General features: G+C 37.3%; 1 protein-coding gene across 7 annotated transcripts in view; it reads left to right on the forward strand.

Annotated features, from left to right (window-relative positions):
* Window positions 1-1,316: 1,316 nt before the first annotated feature.
* Window positions 1,317-23,908, forward strand: part of Pclo (piccolo presynaptic cytomatrix protein) — a 323,641-nt gene continuing 301,049 nt past the window's right edge. For all 7 annotated transcript variants that reach the window (XM_076913130.1, XM_076913132.1, XM_076913133.1 and 4 more), the window contains exons 1-2: window positions 1,317-1,842; window positions 7,257-8,895. In XM_076913130.1, the coding sequence (XP_076769245.1) occupies window positions 1,613-1,842; window positions 7,257-8,895 (1,869 nt within the window). In that variant the 5' untranslated portion in view covers window positions 1,317-1,612. The remainder of the gene's footprint in view (window positions 1,843-7,256; window positions 8,896-23,908) is intronic.

Genomic DNA, 23,908 nt, shown 5'->3' on the forward strand with positions numbered 1-23,908 from the left:
TGATTTCTGTGCAGTGCCTGTGCAGTTGCTGGTTCTGAAAGAGAAATACTACAAGATGCAGGATTTTGTGCCTAATTACGCACTTCTTTAAAAAAAAAACCTCCCCCCTTTAAAGTATTAACATATTCCATTTTCCTCTAGGACTATCACAATGTCTGATTGCCTGGCTTAATTTGTGAAAACACTCCATCAGTTCCCAATGACATAACAAATAATGCAATTTCCTCTGTTGAGTAGCTGTTGTTTAGTCTAGTAACATTAGACAGATTGTTGTAACTGAGCCTCATTTTCTATTTTAAAACTAGAAGGTTTATATCTTCTACATAGACTTTTGCCAAAACTTGGAAATTAATTTTGCGAGATCGTGTTCACATCTGTGTATTAGTTCAACTTCTTATTCTTAGCTTTTGATCTCTTTAAGCTCTAAAGTTGAGACTTTAAATACACTTTATAAGAAAACATTACACAGCACATTTTGAGTTTCAGACCCAGCAATATTGGAATAATTATTCCAGAATAGAAGGAGTATGGTGGTGAAGTACTAAAAATGTAGGTATCTTTGTTGCTAAGCAGCTGTATGATTAACCAGATTTATCTATTGGGATTTTCTCTTTTCTTTACATTTGTAAAACTAAAAATAATAAAAAGGATAGACAAGGTTTGAAAACATGACTTAGAAGTTTCTCATAACTGCAACATACTTAAACCAATCTGTTGCTCCCTTGGCAAATAATTTCCCATATTTTTTTTTTTTTTACGTTGGTGTAGTCTATTGAGGAAACAGCGCAAAGTGAAAGCATTCAAAATTCTTACCAATTTACTGGTGTATCACTTTGAAAAAGTCTTAATCTAATGGTTGTGGGAAAGTTCTCTAAGGGCCAATTCATTTCATTTGGGGAAATTTTTTTCAAAAACTAGACGGATTCTTTCTTCTTCATCTTTAGTTACCTGAACCTTTCCTAGAAATTTTTAAAATCCTTTCACAGTCCGGGGGGGAGGGGAAGAGGGAGGGGGGGTGGTAGAGGAAAGAAAAAGAAGAAACTACAAATCCCAGGAGGCAAAGCTGCAGCCATACCCCTCCCTCCCTCTCTCTTCCCCCTAAATTGAGTTCGCTAAAACTCAGGTTGAGGCATCCTGCTATATGCCTGAAACAAGTGTCCGCAGTTCGCCCGGCCTTTTAGCACGGCATCATCTGGTGCCTTTAAGTCGGTGCCTAGGCGTCTACGCGCGATGCGACGCAGAGCGGGTAGGCGTGGCGGACATCACCTGTTCGGAGCGGCGCACGCGCAGTGCGGGCGCGGCGAGGGGGCGGGGCGCGGGGCGGGGTCGACGGCGCCGGGCTGGCCGAGCTCCGCTGCTTCTGGGCTGCTCCGGCGCTGAGGAGGCTACCGGGAGGCAGGGTGTGAGAAGCTTCCCTGGCGCTGTCCATCATGGAGGAGCTGCCGGCAGCCGGCAAAGCCTGCGGACCGGCCTGAGCTCACGCCGCTTCTCCAGGCAGCCGGGAGGGTGCGGAGCCCCCAGGGCTGGGCATTCTGCACGCCCCGGGGCGGACCCCGGCTGGCGGGGCTCGGACGGCCGCGGGCTTCTGCACCGGGACGTGTCCCGCCGAGCCATGGGCAACGAGGCGAGCTTGGAAGGGGAAGGGCTCCCCGAAGGGCTGGCGGCGGCCGCAGGCGGCTCGGGGAGCGCCCTGCACCCCGGGATCCCAGCCGGCATGGAGGCGGACCTGAGCCAGCTGAGCGAGGAGGAGAGGAGACAGATCGCTGCTGTCATGTCAAGGGCGCAGGGGCTGCCCAAGGGAAGCGTCCCCGCGGCTGCTGCGGAGTCGCCCTCCATGCACAGGCACGCACAGTATGATGGAGAGGTCCAAGCATATATATACCGCTTCCCGTGCACGTATGTGTATGTGCCCGCACGGTGGTACATATATGTCGCCTCCCTTCATTTTATTATCCCTAATGGGGTGGCGATAAGGCAATCATAAGCTGTTGGATGGGCGGAATAAAAATGATGCAGTGTAGAGTTTCTAGTGGGATAGTCATGGGTTGCATTCTTGGAATTGTGATTTTTAGGTTGTGATCCTCCTCCCCTTGGCCTTTTGCAACCTTTTCCTCTAGGTTGGTGTGGAGAGACGCCCTACAGTGTTTTACTAATCTGGACATCTTCCATTAATACAACATAGTCGTGGTGAAAAATGGACAGAACTGGGTTGCTTGTTTACCTATACGCTTAAACCTCCTTAGTGTTCTGAGGTCTTTTTCTCTGAGAATGATGTGTAAACATTCTTATAACAATTCTCTTAGCCCCCTTGAGGCGATTGATCCTCCCTTCCCAACCTGTCCCCGGAGAACATGAGCTGCCTAGGTGAGAAGCATAGAATAAATATACCTTTTATATTCAGTGAAGGCCCTAAGATATTTTGTGACATTAAACAGATGGTTTGGTCACAGCAGAGCAGGTGCTGTACTTGTATTTCTGAATTAGCATATGCTAGTTTAAAAACCATTGCTCTTTTTTAGTGCAAAAAAAAAATGACTTTCAGTTTATAGAACATGTGAATTTGCATTACCTTAAGATTAGGTTTCAATGCACACTTAAAAACAAAATAAATAAATAAATAAATAAATAAATACATAACAACTAATCTGTACTATTAACATATTCATTTCCTCTCTAGCTTTTTATTTTTCCTTTTTCTAATGAATAGGTTATTTTCTAACTAGAGGACTGTGAGGGTATAATCTTGTTTTCTCTGCCTTTGTTACTGTAAACAAATCCTAAAAATATCTATCCATGGTCCTGAAACCTCCTTCGCAACAACTGACGGGACTTCCACAGTCTTGACTTGAGATACTGAAAGGTGTAGAATGCTCTACTTCATAAACTTGAAAGAAAATCAACTAAGCTGCCAGGATGCAGATACAAATGCGTAGTTTTGCCAAATATCATAATGCATAGCATAGAAGCAGTCTAAATTTATGAAGGATAGTGATTTTGTTTTCAAATACTATCTGAAATGTTGGGAATCTGTCAGGTAAAAATCCGTATTTAATTTGAAAAAAAAAAAAAAAAACAGTAGCATACAAATTAGCCCCCAAATTTGAAATGTACTTGTTTTAAAACTAGTATTGTTCTTGCCTTTAAAAAATTTTTTTTTTCTTTACAAGATGAGCTGGTTTTCTCTACGTGCTGGAATCCTGACTTTGGGAAAAAAACTCAAGTGTGCATTTATTCTATCGTTTTAGGATAATAATGAGGAGCAGAGCTTTCGCTAGCCAGATCCATCATTTTTCCAGAGGGGCTCATGCAACAGGTCTAGCATAGATACAAATGAAAGTGAGATTGGTGTTTGCATTTCTATCCTGCTTCTGTACAGCAGATGCTGAAGAAAGAATTCTGCCTATATATATATGTTACTTATGTTGTATGTGTATTGCAGTATACTTTCAGAGTTTCCCATTACACTTTGGGATGATAATTGTTAGGCAATCTGTGCCCTAAATTGCAAGTGGTAATGGTTTGCAAAAGATAAGCACAAAGAATTTCTGATTTTTGTTACACATTTATATTTTGCTGAAATATTTCTGTAAAAACATTTTTGGGAAAATATGATAATGAATCACTTAGACTTTCAGGATCATAGTCATTAAATATATGTGTATATGGAAGGTCCAAATTATTTCAAATTTTAAGAACTTAAGAGATGTGCATTTAAGAATGGCAGAATTTATTTATTCTACTTTACTTTTGAGAAGTAAGGTTTTCAGCCCCAAGACTCAGATTCTTATCACATTGAATTCATATGACTCACAGCAAATTAATACGCATCTCTCAACCCATGTGTGTCTCAGGATCTTTGCCTCTGAGGAAAACAATGAGACCTGTCTTACCTGTCGCAAGAAGCCCTTTGTAGGATGGTTCAAAAGCTCACAGTGTTTTTATTTTTTTGCTTTTGTTTTTGCTAGATTTTTAATAATAAGAAGTGTGATAAATATAAAGCACGGGTATCTCCATGCCAGCCATGGAAAACACTCAATATGGCCACAGACATATGTTGCATTATTCACTATTAGAAATACTTTTGATACAAATTTATATTCCTTTATATATGGATAAGTGAGCGTGAATCCACCTAGCAGCACCCTCATTACGAGGCTGGAGGCCAGACTTTTAAAAACTAGCTTCATGACTTTAATCATTCTCTTAGCCTTTGCAATCCCGTATCCTCTCCAGTTTAGAAGTGAATAGATATTTCTAAGGTTATTTTTGTTTCTGATATGGAATATTTCATGTGACTCAGCACTGCCAAATTGTCATTGATTGCTGTGTTACATTTAAAAACATCTCATCATTCCAGCTGCTTTCCCATTAATATATTTGCATATGCCTGAAATATCCTTTTATCTGAAACAGACTCTCTACTAACTTATGACAGAAACGTTCTAATCTGGGAATGGCAATAGTAAAAATGAAAAAGAAAGGGGAATTAAACATGAATAGCTTCAGCTAGAATCAGAATAAGATTACAAACAAAATTCCTCAGAATGTTGATTTAATGAAGACCCAGTGAAAGACAATTTTATTACTATCGTTCATTTTATTCATGAACATATGATATGAGGTAGCTTTCAGCAAAACTCCTGTGATAAAATATAAAAATTGTGAATTGATGATTTCCTTTAGTGCTCCTTTGAGCCCCCCTCCCCCCCCCCCCGAGCGACCATCTGCTCAACTGGTGTTTGTTTGTTTGTTTGATTTTTTGTTTTTTGTTGTTGTCGTCGTTGTTGTTTTTAAATATCAAATAAATATCAATAAGAACTTGGTCAAGTCCAGTTTCTTAAGTGAACAAAGAAAGTATCCATTTAAATCTTAGAAAACCTTCAGAAGAACTCAAGAAGCCAAAACCTGATATGTCCATTCATTGGCTTCCACATCCTTGTCTCATTGATTTATCAAAGATCAATGCACTTCTGCTAGGTGCCAGGTCTGATTCTTGAAATGAAGGGATGAGTGACAAGTGTCCTTCTAGTTTCCAGTTCGATGGATAAGACACAGATTACATTTTGGTCCATTCTTAGCAGAATGCTTGTTACAGCACGCAGCTCAGGAAACCACAGTTGCTCAGGCACCTTTACATCTTTGTCTGGTGTCAAGCTGCTCTCTTAGTGGGTTTCTTTCTATTTGCCTTAAAAAAAAAAAAGCTTGAATTTACATACTGAAATCAATTAAATCCAAGTTATAAATTGCGACCAGTCTTCATGGCTATGTAAGTCTTTTCTGGCAGAAAGCTTCTCTAACACAGCATAAGTTAATTTTTGTGGCGTGTTTATGCAGGTAGAAATATAATGTGTGTCACATGCAGTTTGTTTTCAACTTTGGTGTCTTTTGGTTCCACAAATATTTAGTATTTGTGAAGTTTCTTTTATGTTTTTCACTTGCTTTTGCACATACATAGGGTTAAATGAAGAAGCTGTATCACAAGATACAGATCAAGATAAGTTTAACAGTATTTTCAGAAAATGCCAATTAAATAAAATCAAGGATAGATTTCTTTTCTCTTGGCCTTTGTTTAAAGTTAATTCTCAAGGACCACATACAAAGGTGTAGTAGAGTGAAATTCCTAAATAATTACTTATGAGATAGGCAAATCTATGAGGACTCCTTTCAATGGAGTTTCGCATTGTGCTAATTGAATGTGGGACATTTCTAGAATAATGCCAAACCCTGTTCAATGTATCTGTTTGAAAGTAACCTATTTTCAGTTAGGTAACTGGCTCTTCTTCCTCCTATGGACAGACGGGTGTCTGTAAAGAAGCATTTGCAATATGCTCAAATGTAAATATGCAGCAATGATTAAAAAATATATCACAGAGTTTTTGAAAATGACCCTGGAAATAGTTTTTAGTCTTTTTTTTTTTTTTTATTGAAAGCTTTGGAAACATAGTAACATATGTACTTTTAAAAAACCCTTCCTGGAAGACCCTTCCCACACTCTTCTATTATTGTTAACATTAATGTCATATAGTGCTGGGATCAATTGCATCACCTTGCACATGCCAGTCAGATACTGTACCAGTGAGCTACAATCTACCATATTCACCCATTCTATTATGTCATTTTATGCATCTATATCAGTGAAAATTTATCTTCTCTCTGAGTCTTAGCTACAGGTAATAGTTTTCCATTTCTTTCAGCTCCCTCTTAGATCCTGATTTACACATGAAGGATTAAGGAATTTCTGAATAAAATTACTAACTAGCACGAAGTTGAAAATATGTGGCTGTGCCCCTAACTAGCCACATTTGAAGTGAATAAAAAAAATGTAACCTGTATTATGATTGCTTCATATTTCAGGAGCTTCCAAATTATTAATTCTTTTTCCATGTTTCTTCCAAACAGAAATATATGTGTTCCAAACATAAAATGACATAAATAAAACAAATTACTTATCTGGTTTTCTCCACAGCTACGGTGTAGAATGCAATTAGTTCTACTTTTGTTGTTGACAGAAAAAGGCTTGTTCAAATTTAGCATACCTAGTTTTAATTATTCAGTTCAAATCACTTAAAGTTTATCATAGTTACGTAATGTTTTTTAAAAGAAATAATTGTCTTGTAAAGCTACTTGGAACAGCTTTCTAGCAATGTCAATGATAATTGTTAAAATTACAGTTGTGACAATAAGTCGTGTAATACACACTGAATGAAGCCATCCCATATTTTCCTCCACTGAGGAAAGTCGTAGCACTTTCCAAAAATGGGCATATAGCCAGCTTCATGCTGTCTGGCTATCAGTTATCATGCTATCAGTTATACCCCAGGATACTTTAAGACTCATCTGTGATGTTGCATAAAAACTTCATATTAACAATTAACTATTAGAAAAGATAAAGTAATATTGGTCTTGCACAAGAAAAGTTGTTTGGCAGTTAACATACAAACATACAAGTTTAGTAATTAATATACAAATCTTTATAAGGTTTCATAAGGATATGCCATTCCTATATGTTATAGTTTAGTATGTATATGTATGTAAGTTTTAATTATTTAACAAATAATCACCACCCACAAGAAGATTTTGCTACATTACTTGTTGAAATTTTCTACCCATTTAAAAGTAACAGACAAGAAAAGTTTTACAGTGAATATAGGTTGCAACAAAAATTGTGTCTAGGTATGTTCGAGTTACAAAAATAAATCCACTAGTTTTAAATATTAGTTTAATTTGAATTAATTTTCACTATTTTCATTTTCTAGGAAACAAGAGTTGGATAGTAGTCAGGCTCCACAGCAACCAGGAAAGCCACCGGACCCTGGGCGTCCCACTCAGCCTGGTCTCAGTAAAAGCAGAACTACGGACACGTTTAGGTCAGAGCAGAAGCTGCCTGGAAGGAGTCCGTCCACTATTAGCTTGAAAGAATCTAAGTCCAGAACTGATTTTAAGGAAGAATCCAAGTCTAGTATGATGCCTGGTTTCTTCTCAGATGTTAACCCTTTAAGTGCTGTCTCCTCTGTTGTAAATAAATTCAATCCTTTTGATTTGATATCAGACTCTGAGGCATCCCAGGAGGAAACTACAAAGAAACCAAAAGTTGCTCAGAAGGACCAAGGGAAATCGGAGGGAATCACAAAACCTCCCTTACAGCAACCATCACCCAAGTCAATCCCTAAACAGCAAGGACCAGTGAAGGAAGTGTTCCAGCAAGATAGCTCTCCCAAGTCAGCATCTTCACAGCAAGCAGAAAAAACAAAACCACTAGCCCCTGGCACAGTAAAACCTTCCCAGCAGAGTCCGGCCCAAACACCAGCTCAGCAACCAAGTCCTGGAAAACCTGTAGCTCAACAGCCTGGACCTGCAAAGGCCACAGTCCAGCAGCCAGTGTCAGCAAAGTCCCCAGCTCAACCAGTAGGGACAGGGAAGTCCCCAGCACAACCTCAAGTGACAGCCAAGCCCCAAGCTCAGCAGGCCGGATTAGAGAAGACCTCATCGCAGCAACCTGGGCCAAAATCTCTAGCTCAGACTGCTGGTCATGGAAAGTTTCCACCAGGGCCAGTAAAGTCCCCAGCCCAGCAGCCAGGGACAACAAAACTCCCAGCTCAACAGCCTGGCCCACAGACTGCAGCTAAGGTACCTGGGCCTACAAAAACTCCAGCTCAGCAATCTGGACCTGGAAAGACACCAGCTCAACAGGCAGGTCCAACAAAGCCTTCATCTCAGCAGCCCATTCCAGCAAAGCCCCAGCCTCAGCAACCTGTTGCTGCAAAACCTCAGCCTCAACAACCTGTCCCAGCAAAGACCCAGCCTCAGCAGCCAATTCCAGTAAAGCCTCAACCTCAACAGCCTGTCCCGGCAAAGCCCCAGCCTCAACAGCCCACCCCAGCAAAGCCCCAGCCTCAACAGCCCACCCCAGCAAAGCCCCAGCCTCAACAACCTGTTGCTGCAAAACCTCAGCCTCAACAACCTGTCCCAGCAAAGCCCCAGCCTCAACAGCCCACCCCAGCAAAGCCCCAGCCTCAACAACCTACCCCAGCAAAGCCCCAGCCTCAGCAGACCACCCCAGCAAAGCCCCAACCTCAACCACCCATCCCAGCAAAGCCTCAGCCTCAACCACCCACCCCAGCAAAGCCCCACCAACAGCCAGGCCTGGCAAAACCTTCAGCTCAACAACCTACGAAACCGATAAGCCAAACGGTAACTGGAAGACCTCTGCAACCACCACCAACTTCTGCAGCACAAACTCCAGCACAAGGCCTCTCTAAAACCATCTGTCCTCTTTGCAACACCACTGAACTTCTGTTGCATACTCCAGAAAAGGCCAATTTTAACACATGCACTGAGTGTCAAAGCACCGTCTGTAGCCTCTGTGGTTTTAACCCCAATCCTCATTTGACTGAGGTGAGTGCTTTAATTTAACAGTCCGAGCTCTGAAACCAAAGCATTGTTGTCCACACACGAGGCCTGTTCTGTCACGTAGACCAGGGAACGATAATCTTGATCTCTCCCTATTTTTCTTCATCCCCCTCCCTTCCTCGCTGTTGTCCTTTCCTTTTCCCTGTCAATTGTAAATTTATTTTTATAAAATATTCTCTCAAATGACAATCCTAACATAGTTCTGAGACATAGTTTCTGAAAATGCGGTATATAATACAGATATGAATTGAAGGTAGGAGCTGAACCCCTATATTCACTCTGTGTTTAATATCTACATTATTTGTTGTTTGGCATGAACTGATATTGCTTCAGTTTTTAAACTGTTTGTCTCACGTACCAGATTTTTGATATTATTGTTATATGATTTGTTTCTTATTTGTTTGTTTATTTATTTTTATTTATTTATTGAGACAGGGTTTACCATGTAGCCTAAGCTAACTTGAAACTTCTTAGTTCAAGTTGCTTCTAACTTGTGATCTTCATTCTAAGCCTTCCAAATTTTGGACTAATAGGCATTCTCGACCCCAGCAAACTCTCATTTTGATACTATTAACCGAAATAAATTTGCATTTAAGAAAAACGGATAATTATCTTCAAATTTCCGAAGGTTTTATTATCACCTGGAATTCAGTTTTCAGTTAGTACATGCCCATACCATTGGTGATTCTTCTATAGCCAAAGAAGGCATACTGCCCTTATTGCTGAGAGTCACTTATAACTATATGGGATGAAGTCACAGAAGTGAAGTTATTAAAGAGGACTCCTTATTGATGTATGGGTTCTCAGAGGATGCGTTTATGTCAGTTACCTAGATAACCTGATTAACCATCAAAAGAAAAGGGATGAAGAATGAAGAATGAGGCAGGAGGGTATAGGTGTTTACTGTTAGTACTGATAAAATAATTCTCAGGTACTCAGTAAGTGCTAGCTTAGCATTTAAAGACCTAGAGTAAAGTGGTATTTTAATAGGTTGCTATTGGGGACTAAGGAGAAAGGACTAAATGTCACAGTGTGGTGGAAAAACCAGGAAAGTCTTTGAATTAAAAAATAATACCATGTTTGATTTTCTGAGTCTGTATTATCTCACTCAGGGTGATTTTTTTTTTTTCCTGGTTCTATCTATTTACCTGAAAATTTCATGATTTCATTTTTTTTTAAAATAGCTAAGTGATACTACATTTTATAAATATAGCATACTTCCTTTATCCATTTATCTGTTAAAGGTCATCTAGGTTGTTTCCAGTTTCTGGCTATTGTGCATAGAGTAGCAATTAGCATGGTTGAGCAGCAAGTGTCTAAGGCAGGATGGAAAACCTTTGGGTATGTGCCCAAGAACACTATAGCTGAATCTTGAGGTAGATGGCTTTCCATAGAGGCTGTACAAGTTTGCATTCTCACCAGCAATGGCTATGTATGCCCTTTACACCAGATCCTTCCCATCCGCAACTGCCACCGTCACTCGTTTTATCAATCTTAGCCATTTTGATGGGTGTAAGATGAAATCTTAAAGTAGTTTTGATTTGCATTTCCCTGATGGCTAAGATGTTGTACATGTCTTTAAGTGCTTTTCATCCATTTGCATTTCCTCTTTTGAGAGTCCTCTTCTTAGGTCTGTACCCCATTTTTAAAATTGTGTTGTTTTCTTGACATTTATTGTTTGGAATTCTTTACGTATTTTGGATATTAACCCTCTATTGGATATATAAATGGATAAAACCCTTTGTCCATTTGGATTGCCAGAATGGTATTGTCCTGTGTTATGCAGAAGCTTTTCAGTTTTATGAGGTCCCATTTATTAATTGTTAATTTTAGTGCTTGTGCTGAGAAAGTCTTTTCCTGTGTCAGTGAGTTAAAGGCTATTTTCCCCTCTTTCTCTTCTATCAGGTTCACTGTTTCTAGTTTTATGTTCAGGTCTTTGATCCAGTAGGAGTTGAGTTTTATGCAGGTGAAAAGTCTGAATCCATTTGCATTCTTCATGCTGGCTGCTTCTGTACATTTTTGTTTGGGGAGAATATAATATATAGTTGGGAATATAAAACATTTTGAACTGAAGTCAACACTGTAATAAATGTGTGGATTGGATGTGAATATAGAACTTTCAAGATCCGTTTCTAATCTAGAAAATGTTAATTTCACATGATTGAGCCTAATATGATAATATGTTAACAAACCACAAAGGGAACATGCTATGTTTAGACTTCAAATGGGAACTGATATTTTTAAGCTTGCAGAAGATTTGGTTTGAGTAGTTTTATGTTCTGATTGTATTTTTAATAGAATGTAAATTGTTCCCTGAGTGGGGTTAAATAACATGAAGATAGAATAATAATAAAATAAGAAGGGAATGTAAACAGAATGGAGTTGGGAGCATAGGCAAATTTTTATGGTCTTTTTTATTTTTCACTTGAAGAATTCTGGTACCTTCTACTCTATAGATGGTGCGTTTAGTCCATCTGGGAAGCAGTTGTTAGTGGGCTATTGGTGCATTGTGTCTGAGAACACTCCAAAATAACTGACAACAGGAAATGAAGGAGTACGTGATTTAAATATCCCTAAAGGATAAGGCTGTATACTCTATTTTTAATGAGATTGTGTCAGTAGTATTAATGATGATTGATAGTTTCTGTGTTCATTTGGCCATTCTGTGTTTCCTGAATTATTTTAGTTTTGCAACCAAAACTTTTATTGGATTCTACAACCATTTAAATGAGCCATTTATAGGATTATAATCAATAAGAGCACAGTATTATATGTTCTTATCAATGATGGCCAGAATCATATTGTAGTTAGGGATGTGTATGTGTGTGTGTGTGCATAAAACTTAAATTTTTAGTAAAATTTAATTTGGGGCCACAGTATGCTCTTTTGATGATTCAAGGCAATGGCTTGAAAGACAGTATTTTCATTTGTTATGCTTCAGTGGCAAGTCACAAAGCAAAAAAAAAATGCAGTTAGAAATATATGCTTCCTTTATTGTTTATATGTCCAGCATTTGGAAGATAGATATTATTTAAATGTCTTATACATGAAAAACATTCTGCTACATGGCTATGGGGCAAACATATGAGTAAACATGAATGCTGAATTTAACATGATTAAACATTAAAATATGAATAAAATATGATTAAAACAACACAAATAAAATATACATATAAATTATGTATGCCCTGAACATGATATGGATTCAAGTGATAAAAGATATAAAATATATAAACAAATATGATGAACTTTCGAGAAAGAAGCATTCCTTTCCAGTGGATAAGACTGAGGAAAGATTCATGGAAAAATTATCTTTTTCATGGTATGAGTTAGGTTAGATACTAAAGAATGTGCAACAGGTTAGGACTTGACTAAGACCTGGACATAAAACACGTGTGTTGAGGGTATTAAGAATAAATCAGGGAGCCGGGCGGTGGTGGCGCACGCCTTTAATCCCAGCACTTGGGAGACAGAGACAGGCGGATTTCTGAGTTCGAGGCCAGCCTGGTCTACAGAGTGAGTTCCAGGACAGCCAGGACTACACAGAGAAACCCTGTCTCGAAAAACAAAACAAAACAAAACAAACAAACAAAAAAGAATACATCAGGGAGTGGTGAGGTATCTCAGTATCTAGAGGTACTAAGTACTTATATACTAAGTTGTGGGTGCCTGGTGCTCTGAGCTGGGTCCCCCAGATCACTCAGTGGAAGGAAATTATTGACTCCTGAAAGTTTCCCTCTGATCTGCATACATGTACTGTGGTATTCCAAGGCACTCTTTCGTATCTCAACCCAGTTTGCTTTGTAGAGTGGAAGGCCTTTAAATTACCCGTCCACTCTGGAGACTGTTGAGATGGGAGCTGTTTTAACAACATCTTAAGAGCTGCTGGCGGCCAGCCTAGAGTTCTGGTATGGAGAAGAAGTCAGAGCTCTAGATCGTCTTGATGTTCCATTAATGGAATTAATCAGTGCAATACAGGCTTTCCTTAAGTCTGCTTCCTGGCACACACAAGACATTTACTTTATAATTAGTGACAAAGGATTTTTGCAGTTGTTTTTATGAATTCACTTTATCACTCTCAGTGACTAACCTCAGGCAAGACACAGTGGACAAATTTAACAGCAAACCTTAATACTGGATCAGTCTTTTAACTCTTCTGAAGTTATACAATTGAAGACAATGTCGTCATTTTCAGAACCTTAAGAATAAACTAAATGGTAGTGATGAAATTGTTTAATTTAATTTTTTTAGTAATTATATATGGATTTTGGTCAAAACTCGATTAAACAAAAGCATGGTGACCTTTTGAGATAAAAACTGCAACAGAAACAAACTAGACTTTCATATATAGATTTGCAGGTAAATCTTATTAAAAAGTTGAAACAAAGCATGCTTCATAGACTTTAGTTGAAAAAGGTGGTTTCACTAGTCATCCTGTAGTGACAGTCATGCCATTACTTCTGATTTAAGAGAAACTCTCTCTCTGAGTGTGTGTGTGTATGTGTGTGTGTGTGTGTGTGTTTGATAGAGAGAGAGAGAGAGAGAGAGAGAGAGAGAGAAGAGAGAGAGAGGAGACAAAGAGACAGAGACAGAGTTTGTGTGTATGTGCGTGTGTTTATGTGTACATGTATATGTGTGTGAATATGTGTGAGTTTGAATGTATTGTGCATGTGTGAGTGTGTTAATGTGTATGTATTAGTGTGTATGTGTGTGAGTGTGTGATTGTACATGTGCATATGTCTGTCTGTCTGTCTGTCCAGCAGGGATTGTTAAGAATTCCTGGAAAGAGAATAGGAGAAAACAAGAAGGGTTTGGCTGACACACTTGTGGTGAAAGAAAGATAGGTTAGCATTCTTCTCCTGAGGGAAGAGCTGAAGGACCTATTCCAAAGGAAGAAGGCGGGTTTTTTGTTGTTTGTTTGGTTTTTTTTTCAATTGCTTGCTGTTTTTAGCACAAAGTTTTTTCCTCTGGCTCCTCTAAGCCTACGTAAAATTGCCAAACAATTCCCCTTTATTCCCCTTTAAAAAGAAGACCAGCTAACAAATGTTGATCACTTCCCTATGGTTCCATCTTTTGAAGTATTAAAGTATAGCACCTCCAGAAATTACAAGAGAACTGGTAATATAAGTTGAATTCATGAAGCTGTCACAGAAAAAGATGGAAATTACACACAGTTGATGAAGAGGAAGAACTGCACAATGAGGTCTCAGAGGGCCTTTGAATCACTGAATATAAAAATGTAGTGGGCTCATTCAGGTAACATAAATAACATAATTTATTTGCCTTCTGAGAAAGATTTAAAAGGATAAATCATTAATGATTATCACACTTAAATTTCAGTGGGCCAATTGGAGATAAAAAAGAAAATGGGCTTGGGTAATGTTCTGGAAAACAAAACCTCAACATTGCCCCAGATTACAGAACCTGGAAAAAAAAAAAGTCAACAACTTCTTTGTGTTCGACAACCAGGAGGTTTCACGGATGTTCTAGATTCTGGACATTTGTGCATGAACAAACTAGGCTAGAGTCTTTACCTTCTGGGAGGGTATTCTAGTCAGCACCACAAATAACTAAAACATATGGTGTGACAGATGGTAAAAGTGTTATTAAAAAAACACACTGCAGGAGGCTGTGTTATATACAGGAGAGGGATGGGGATGCGAATGGAGGCTCGCTTTCTTTCAATAGAAAGTTAGTGTTTTAGGTTAGTGGATGGCTTGGGTTATAAACGTTTTAATGAAGTAGATGAGACAGCTCAGTGGGAAACATATTTGCCACCAAGCGTGCTGAATGGAATTCTAGTCCTGGAACTCATATCTTAAAGGGAAAGAAACCAAAAGATATCTTCAGACCTCTACACAGGAACCATGGAATTTGTGTGCTGCTATACACAAAATAAATAAGCAATTAACCAAGTAAATCATAATTTTAACTGACATTCTAATTATTAAGTGTAATTGAATGTGCAGGTGAAAGTGATAAAGAAAAGTAGGGCTATATCTAATAATGTGTAACTCTATGCAATTTTATGAATGAGATGAACTCATTCATAAAATTCCCACTGAATTGTTCCTAGAAGTAAGTGACATCAAGTTATCTTTTGGTAAAAGTCAGTTTATATAGCAAGATAGAAACATAGAGCATTATAAATATATAACTTAAACATAAAATCAAAACTCATGATGTTACAGTACTATCCACCACAGAATGTAAAAGCAGAAGTTAGTGCTGTTGTTTCCAGAGTGCTGGCATCAGTGCAGATGAAGGAGGCTTTTACTTTTAATGGTAGATCTTTTGCATATCTTTTTAAAACTTATATATTCAGATCCAAACTAAAATCAACACTGGGGTGATCTGAAGAGATTAATTGATCAGCATTATTAGTTAAAAAATTATATATGATGTTAAGGGCTTGATAAATGATTTAGATTCCATTTTATATAAAGGAATTCTTTAGCCCTGGTAATTTTGCTGAACAACTTTCTCTTACTGCAACAAGTACCTAGATAATTTGTGAAGAGAGCAGTTTTGTTTTGGTTCACAGCTTTGCAGTTTTATCTTCTGCTCAATGGCCTATTGATGTTGGGCCTGTGGGACTCAGGCCAACAGGGCAGGAACAGGTGAGGGAGCAGAACTACTCACCTCAAGGTTGGAGAGTAGAAGTCAATGGGAAGGACGGATAAGTTTTTCACTATCTCCTTTGTAGGAATGGTCTTAGAGAGTACATCATAGGCACATCTCTGAGTTCCCATTACCTGGGGACCAGGCTTCTAACATGTGGGCCTCTGGGACACGTTACAGATGCCGATTATAACAATCTAGTTGATGAAATTAGGAGAATCCGTGGTTGTGAATAAGATGAGGTTTTATAATATTTCAAAATAACATGTTGACAATGCTCTTCAGTCAGTATCTTTACTCATTGTTTTTTCATCAAGATTATATATCCATTAATTCATATCATGTTCATGTGAAGTCTTAAGAGAAATGACATTTCATAAATCTAAGCATAAGAATTTTGGAAGATACAAAGCATTTGTTTTGTTACAAAGATCTAGAAATTTCTACCTCTTTTACTATTAAAAATGGAATATCTTGATTATAACAAAACGAGTTTGCAATGAAAACTAGTGTTCTAATAATTTTTAACTTACCAGAAAGATTATTTAAGATTACATACTATTTAAATATATTCAAAATATTCCATTGAGTCCTAATCTTTTAAACTGTCTCTCTAATCTTTTATTCCTTGAGCGTTCTGTTTGTGTACAGCTTCATGCTATACTTACAAGCTTGCCCACTAGAAGTAAGCCATTGCATTTTGTTGTTTTTGTCTTCTAAATGACTAACCATTTCAGATGTTTTTCAGAAGAGTTTGCTTTTATTCTGTCTAGTTGGCTTGTTATGTGTTATTACAACCAGTATTATGGTCCATATAGTTTAGCAATCACAGATGCTGTTCTGTGAAAGCAGATAACTAAGGCTAATGAGGTCACTTATTGAATCAGTAACTAAGCGTAATGTGGTGAGTAATAGCAACACCTGCCTGTTCCTGTCCTTCCAGAAAGCGTGCATTTGTAACATTTTAACTCATGTCAAATATTAATTGCCATTGACAAGGCAACCTGTTATAAACAGATATTTCAAGACTATTTCACTGAAGACAAATGTATAAAATAATCTGTAATAACTTTATAAGTTTCTATAAATAATATCTAATACATGGATATCATCAGATGACTTGAGGTCTAATTTTAGCTCTGCCTTCAAGCTTGTTGATGGGAGTATAACTTTACTAGAAATATTTTGAATTGCCTAACAAATGACTTTATGATAAACAGTGATTATTACTGTTTTCTTAAGAAAGATTCTGATCTTTCATCACAAATCTGGGAAATAGTAATTTGAACATTGTACATTTTAAATAGTTTACCCCGTTTATTTCAATTTTGACATTTATGTAACACTTGCTTATTAATTAGTGATAAGATGATTCTGGAAAGCTGGAAAAACATTCCAGCTTTGGACATTGTGGGTTTGAAGTCCTGTTTACTAAATCAACTTGTTTTATTTGTTCAAGCCTCTGTTTTGCTGAGTGGTTTGTTTTGTTCCTTCATTGAGGTATCAGGCATAATTAAAAGTCACAGTAGGCTATAAAACTAAAACTCTTCTTGAGTTGATATTATATATACATCTTAATTATTGTTGCTATTAATTGGTGTAATATTTTCAATGACAGTGGGGAATTGGTCCATTATTTTTAGTTTTATTCATAGTTAAAAAAAAAAAAAACTGGTCATAAGAATTTAAGTTTTATAGTAGCCTACAATTTGCTAGCAAGAGGACCTACAAGAGTTCACATTTACTGATTCCTAAAGTTAACGTCTATTTAGAGAAGACCCCTAACTAGATATTATCATCTCTAGGCATTCTCTAAATCTCTAAGTTACAGACTGTATATGCATATGTTTATTTTACATATCCTCAAAAGTTCAAAGAAACTCAACTTGTTGACCATTTAGTTTCTGAAAAGCAATTGGTATAAAAAACCAGAGATCATAAAGGAGGAACCTGTTCTCTTATCTTCCATTTTACTCTTGCCACAAGCCTTACTATCCTGACAACGTAATGTCTGTTCTCTTGGAAAGCAGAGATCTTTTGCTTTGAGCTGGCCACTTTACCAACATTAGACAATAGAAGTTAGGAAAGCGATAACTGCTTATCTTTACTAATATCATTCTGAATCTAGAAGAACAGACAATAAATTAACAATTTAAATGCAACTTTGTAAAGTAGAATATATATAAAGGGGGGAGGGGCAGAGGAGGTAGAGGGTAAATTAGAGGAGAGAGAGTTGGGGAGAGAGACTCCCTAAATATAAAACAGTTACAACTATCGTCTTCATATCTTTTTCAGTTTATTTTTATTTTTTTCACTTTATATCCTGCTCCCTGCTGCTCCTTCTTGTCACACCCTCCAAGAGTCCTTCCTTCTTCACCCACTCCCCTTGCTCTCCAGAATACAGAGGACCCACTCTGTATCTCCCCACCCTGGTACATCACATTTCTGTGGGGCTAGGTGCATTGTGTTTGTTTTCTAATAAAAGTATTAACTATAAAATATCTTTCATAGAAACATGTTTACAAATTACTGTCCAGAAAAGGACACACATGCAGAATAGTCGACTGATTATATCTGCCTAGACAGAGTAATCAGCCCTTAATAATCCTGCATCACCAAGGTCTGTCAGATGATTCTGGGCCAGAAGGCTGAAGATTTGATGCTCCAACGTTCGGTAGTATAGGGGCTTTTCAGGTGTTCAGAGGTCTCTATAAATTGGCTAAGTTTTAGAAGCTATGCTTTGTGCTTCCCACAATTATAGTTAACTCAGTCATTCTGGATTTCTGACGGGGTTGAAAACTTATAGCTATTTACCGTAAGAGGAAAGATTTGAGTGGATGGTCGCCAGCTGACATTCATCCTAAAGCCAGGTTCAGAACTAAATGTTTTAGTTAGGATAGATGACAGAGGTGCTGGTTAGTCAACAAAAGGATGGATGGGGTATTAGGACTATCTTGTACCTCACTGGTACAAATTGGCATAATTATGCTCTAATTGTATTTTGAGAGAAAAGTTTCATTTTAACAGGAAGGGTGATGTGTAGGAGGAGCTAAGGTAGGAGGAGTACTGAGAGGAAGAAAAGGAGTAAGAAGAGGAGAAGAAGAAGGAGAGGAGAAGCTAGGTGATGAAAGAGAGAAAGAGGGGGGAGACAGGGAGGCAGATATTCATGTATCTTCACCAGTCAAAGATAGTTGTTATATCTAGGTTGGTCAGTGGATTACACCTCTGATTGAACAATTCCAAACTTATAACGCTTATGATTCACGTTATTTTAAAAAAAAATGTATAAATGCAAAAAGGAAAAGGGGGCATGAGATAGGGGTTTTCTAAGGGGGGGAATGGGGAAAGGGGATGGCATCTGAAGTGTAAATAAAATATCTAATAAAAAAATAAAAAAAATTTAAAAAAAGAAACATGTTTACATCATTAATTTATAAGTTAGAAGTTTTAGTTCTACACTTAAAATTTAGCAACACATTCAATTTATGCAAAACAAATAATTTAGTTGACAAGTTTCTTTATATGTGAATCTAATAATAAGAATTCTTTGTTTGGATTGACTGGAAAAACAAACAAACAAACATTAAGCTTCAATCCAGGTTTCCTCTTGGCTCTGTTATATTGACAGAGGAAGAAAGATTTTAAAACACTGTCCAAATAGAATAAATTATAATGAAAATTTAGATTGAATTTGTTTGACACAATTGCAGAGTAATGTAATGCCCATGAATCAGGATTTAAAACCTCATTTCCTTGATATGTGTCTGTGAATATGAGTTTATATGCAGCTGTGCAACTATTGAATCCTTTACAGGTTAAAAGAGTCAAAAGTTCCCTTAAGGAAATATGCATTTTTTACATGAGATTATATATATATATATATATATATATATATATATATATATATATAATATATATTATATATGTTATATATATTATATATAATATATATACTATATTATAACACACATTATATATATTATATATAGAATATGTATATATTCTATATATAATATATATATAATGTGTGTGTGTATATATATATATATGCATCTTATAAACTGTATTTTTTTTCTTTCTTCTTTTTTTTTTTTTTGTTCTTCAAGACAGGGTTTCTCTGTATAGCCCTGGCTGTCCTGGAACTCACTCTGTAGACCAGGCTGGCCTTGAACTCAGAAATCCACCTGCCTCTGCCTCCTAAGTGCTGGGATTAAAGGCGTGCACCACCACTGCTGGCATATTTTTTTTCTAGGCCAGTGCACAGGAGGCTTAATTTACGAGAGCTTTTGTTTGAGTTCTTAGCAAGTGTTGAGTTCATAATTGTTTTAATTTTTATTTTTTTCATCAGTCCATGAGACACTTTGGGCTTACTTCAAGAACATGGCTTATGTTTTTTTTTTTTAATTTTTTAAATTAAATAATTACAAAATAATACAATAAACTAGACTTTCACAAACATTGTTTAATTGGGGCCATTGCAGTCATAAGCAGTAAAAGTGTGAGTCTGAGGCTTGTGTTTGCCGATCTGCTATCGCACAGTAGCTTGACAAGGTGCTCAGAAGTTTCAGTTATACTGTATGTAAGCTCAGTTACTGATGAGACATCCTCCTCATGTTGTGTGACTGTTGTAGACATGGACTGTCTTCCAAAGCCCTATGTCTACTGCTATGAAGGCACTGGAACCTGGGAGAATGGAACCTAAAAATGAGGCGAACTAAATCTCATGCAGTAGCCAACTTTATTCAGAGCATCAGACAATTTATACCTTGAGTGATAAAAAAAAGCCCCGAGTAAAGTTTTCAAGGGTTCAAGCTGTGTATAATCGAAAGGACAAGACACACATGGTAAAATGTCATTTACCCACAGAGGCATATAAAAAAGACAGTGTAAACACTTAATTGAATAACAACAGCAAGCCATAACAAATAATCTGAAGTAAACTCACTCCTATCTGCCACACCTGCAAGGGGGCAGCAAAGACAATTCCACGTTTAGAAGAACCCGAGGTCACAAGACTCTTGTCTTGTTTCCGTGGACCTTCTCAGAAGCACTCAGGATTTCCTTCACGGGGTGCCATTCTTGGACTGTCTTCTGACAACCACACACTTAGATACTGTAAAAAGTGCTTTAGTGAGGGTCAGTTCTCCTTGTCTTAGGCAACTGTGACAATCACTAAAACATGCTTTTATCATTTGAAACTGTGTGTAAGGATTAAGAATGTTAATGTTAGCATCTGGTGAGCGTTGGTTTATTAATACAAAAGTGCACATTTAGGATACTTCTCACAAACGAGGTCATAGCTGCTAAATTATTCAGCGGAAAACTGCAGTCCACAGTGTAAGAAAAGCAGCATCCAAGTACTTTGCATGCTAAATAAAGATTTTTACCAAGTTACCGAGAATAATATCACAGTTCTGAAGAATGCTATTATCTACGTTTTAATCGAAATAAATTATTCATTGATATGCATAGCTAAGGATTGTGAGCCATCTGCAGCCAATCTGCTGCTGGCTGTGACGGTCTCTGTGGGAGGCATATGTCATGTGCTCTGGGCAACCCTTGAGTAGCAGCAACATAGTCTGTGCTGAAGCTGCAGCTTGCATTATTTGTAATGTTGCTTTTTAAGACCTGCTGTTTGGTTTTATTGTATGTTTTCCCCTATGGTATTTAAAGTTATTTAAGTTTTTCAATATATATTTTAAAATAAATTGATATATAGGAGAAAACTTTGTAATGGTTTATCCTTAAAAAATACCCCAGATTTATGTGTTACCCAACACAGATATGAGTAAACATGGGAAGTTGGTCGTTCCTTTCAAAGTGTAAAGATAGGAGATAGAGAAACAATCGGGAAACCCATAAGGCGTGGCAGACTTCAGTTTTTGAAATAGTAAGTGGTAAATGAAGACGTTCAATGCCATTGTTGAAGATGGGTTGCATTTAGGTAAAGATACAGTACCTCACAGTGGACAGAATCACAAGCTTGGGTCAGGGGGCTTGAGAGCACTGACTTGCTGGAGTAGGTGGTCCCTTTAGGTGCTATGATTTGCAGAAAGATTGACTATAGAAGAAAAGAATAAAAGAACTGATTTTATTGTACAAAGTCATGATGAAAGTATGACTTAAGGAAAACAGACCAGCAATGAATGTGAACATCAGAGTATATCAGTCCCTACAGTGAACATGTATCCAGCAGATATCAGTGTCTGCGTTGTTCTTTTGATGTTCCATTATTTCAAGGATGTCAGTCATCTAAGTTGAGCAAACCAACCATTATAAATTTTAGGTGAATTGTAAACTTATTTTAATGGAACTCTGTTGTTGTTGCTGTTTTGGAGGGTATTATTTGCTTGTTTTAACCATTGTTGTGTTGAGAGGCTTATGTTCTATTTTGAGGCTAAACACATTAATACACATGTTTAGAAATTCTGAAAGAATAAAAAAAATGTGCATTTTTTTAAAAAAATTAAAAATACTTCAGAATAGGAATGTGATTTTCCCTGGGTCTCTAAGATCTACTTTTGATATTATTGACTAGATGTATCAAATTCGGTATCTTTACTATTGTGGACATGAAGCTAAGAGTTACAATTTTTTTAATTTTTTTTATTTATTTATTTATTTTTTATTTTTAGTAATCAGTAGTTTTGGTACAACTTTTAAATTGGCAACCATTAATTGAAATTCTATATGTGATAGTCACAATTAAACCTCTTTAGTGGTTTAAATAAGACATTGATTGTCCTCCCCAAACCTTAGCCAATGAAATTAAAATTTTTGGATTTCCAAGGTCTGAGACAAGGGCTCAGAAGTTGAGCCTGTATTAACCAGGGAGGTTCATTAGGTTATTGTGTGGGGATCTTTATTAATATACACAGTGACTAGAGAATGAGCAGAAGCACTTTCTGACCTCTACCTTACCCGCATTTATGTAGCATATTAAGCCGGGAGACCAAATGAATAACACTGCTGTGCTTTTCTTTTAGCCTCCCATTCCACAGGGTTAATTGAGTTAGTTTATTAAATAGATGTGCTTTCATATCTTTTATTTCATTTATGGATTTTGTATAAATCAGCCTGTCAGGAAGTTAAAGTTGACTATTTTGCTATTTGTCTTGTATAATCTAGAATTTTAGGACATTCAGCTTGAGACCTATTTAATTATGTTGTAGTCTTTCCTTTTAATGCAAACATAGTGAGAGTAAGAGTACTTCTAGGCCATGATGGTTGAAAGCTCCTGTAGTATCAGGTTCATTATTTTGTTTTCAAATAGATGTAGATGTGAAAATGTACCAACAGGGAGGGATACTGCTTGTGACAACAAAACTGGGAAGTTGTTTACATCTCTCTGATAGCAGGAAGAAGCAATGGGGACTAGTATGTTTCTTTTAAGAAATTATTAATTCTTTGGGAATTTCATACTCTCCATTTTGCTCATATTCCCTGAGTCCAATCTTCCCAGGTTCACTCCCCTTTACTACCTACCACTTTGTCGCTATTGTTTTTTTTTTTTTTTAGCTATGATGTCTGATGTTTGATGCCCATATATTATTGAATGCGGCTATTCACTGGAATATGGTTGACTTACAAGGGACTACTCTCTGAAAGGAAACTGATTTTTCCTTTCCTAGAAATTATCAAATTTCAGTAGCCAGGAGCTAGGGATGAGATTTTGTAACTGTCCCCTCTCTCCATGTTGAGGTTTAGTTTGTTTTAAGTTTTCACAGGTCTTGTGTGTGTTGTCACAACCAAGATAAAGAAGTGCCCTATGATGTCCAAAGATGCCCTTTCTTAGCAGTTATCCATGAGCTTCCAACACATGTACTCCTTTCCCCGCTTCTGCAGTGATCTCTAAGCCTTGGGAAAGAGTATGTGATGTAGATGTCCGGTTAGGAAGAGGCATTCTGTAATCTCTTATTTTCTCCACTTTGTGCAGTGGTGGGTCTCTATGTTAAGCCCCATCTGTTGCAAATAGAAGATTCTCAGATGAAGGTGAAGAGATGCATTGATCTATAGGTATAATTATAAGGTATTAGGAGTCAGTTTAATACTAAATTCTTTTAGCGGGATGATAGTTGTAGGGAGTCCTATTACCATCATAAAGTCTGTGACACCCACAGACTCTTGGCCCTAATAATGATTCCAGGTTTCATCTTGTGGATCAGCACATAAATCTTCTCAGAAAGTAGTTATTTCTCAGAAAGATGTTCATGCTGCTATCGCATCCTGGGGATGCTTTCTGGACCAATTACTTTTGTAGTTCACAGGATTCTTAGCTGGTTAAGATTGCTGAGTACTTTCCTCATGAAAAAATGTTCATAGAAAGTTCTAGCACAATGAAAACTGTGTTGCAGGAATGAAGTTTCTAGCCAGTACC

Source organism: Arvicanthis niloticus, chromosome 15, assembly GCF_011762505.2.
Source record: "Arvicanthis niloticus isolate mArvNil1 chromosome 15, mArvNil1.pat.X, whole genome shotgun sequence".
Classification (NCBI taxonomy): Eukaryota; Metazoa; Chordata; class Mammalia; order Rodentia; family Muridae; genus Arvicanthis; species Arvicanthis niloticus.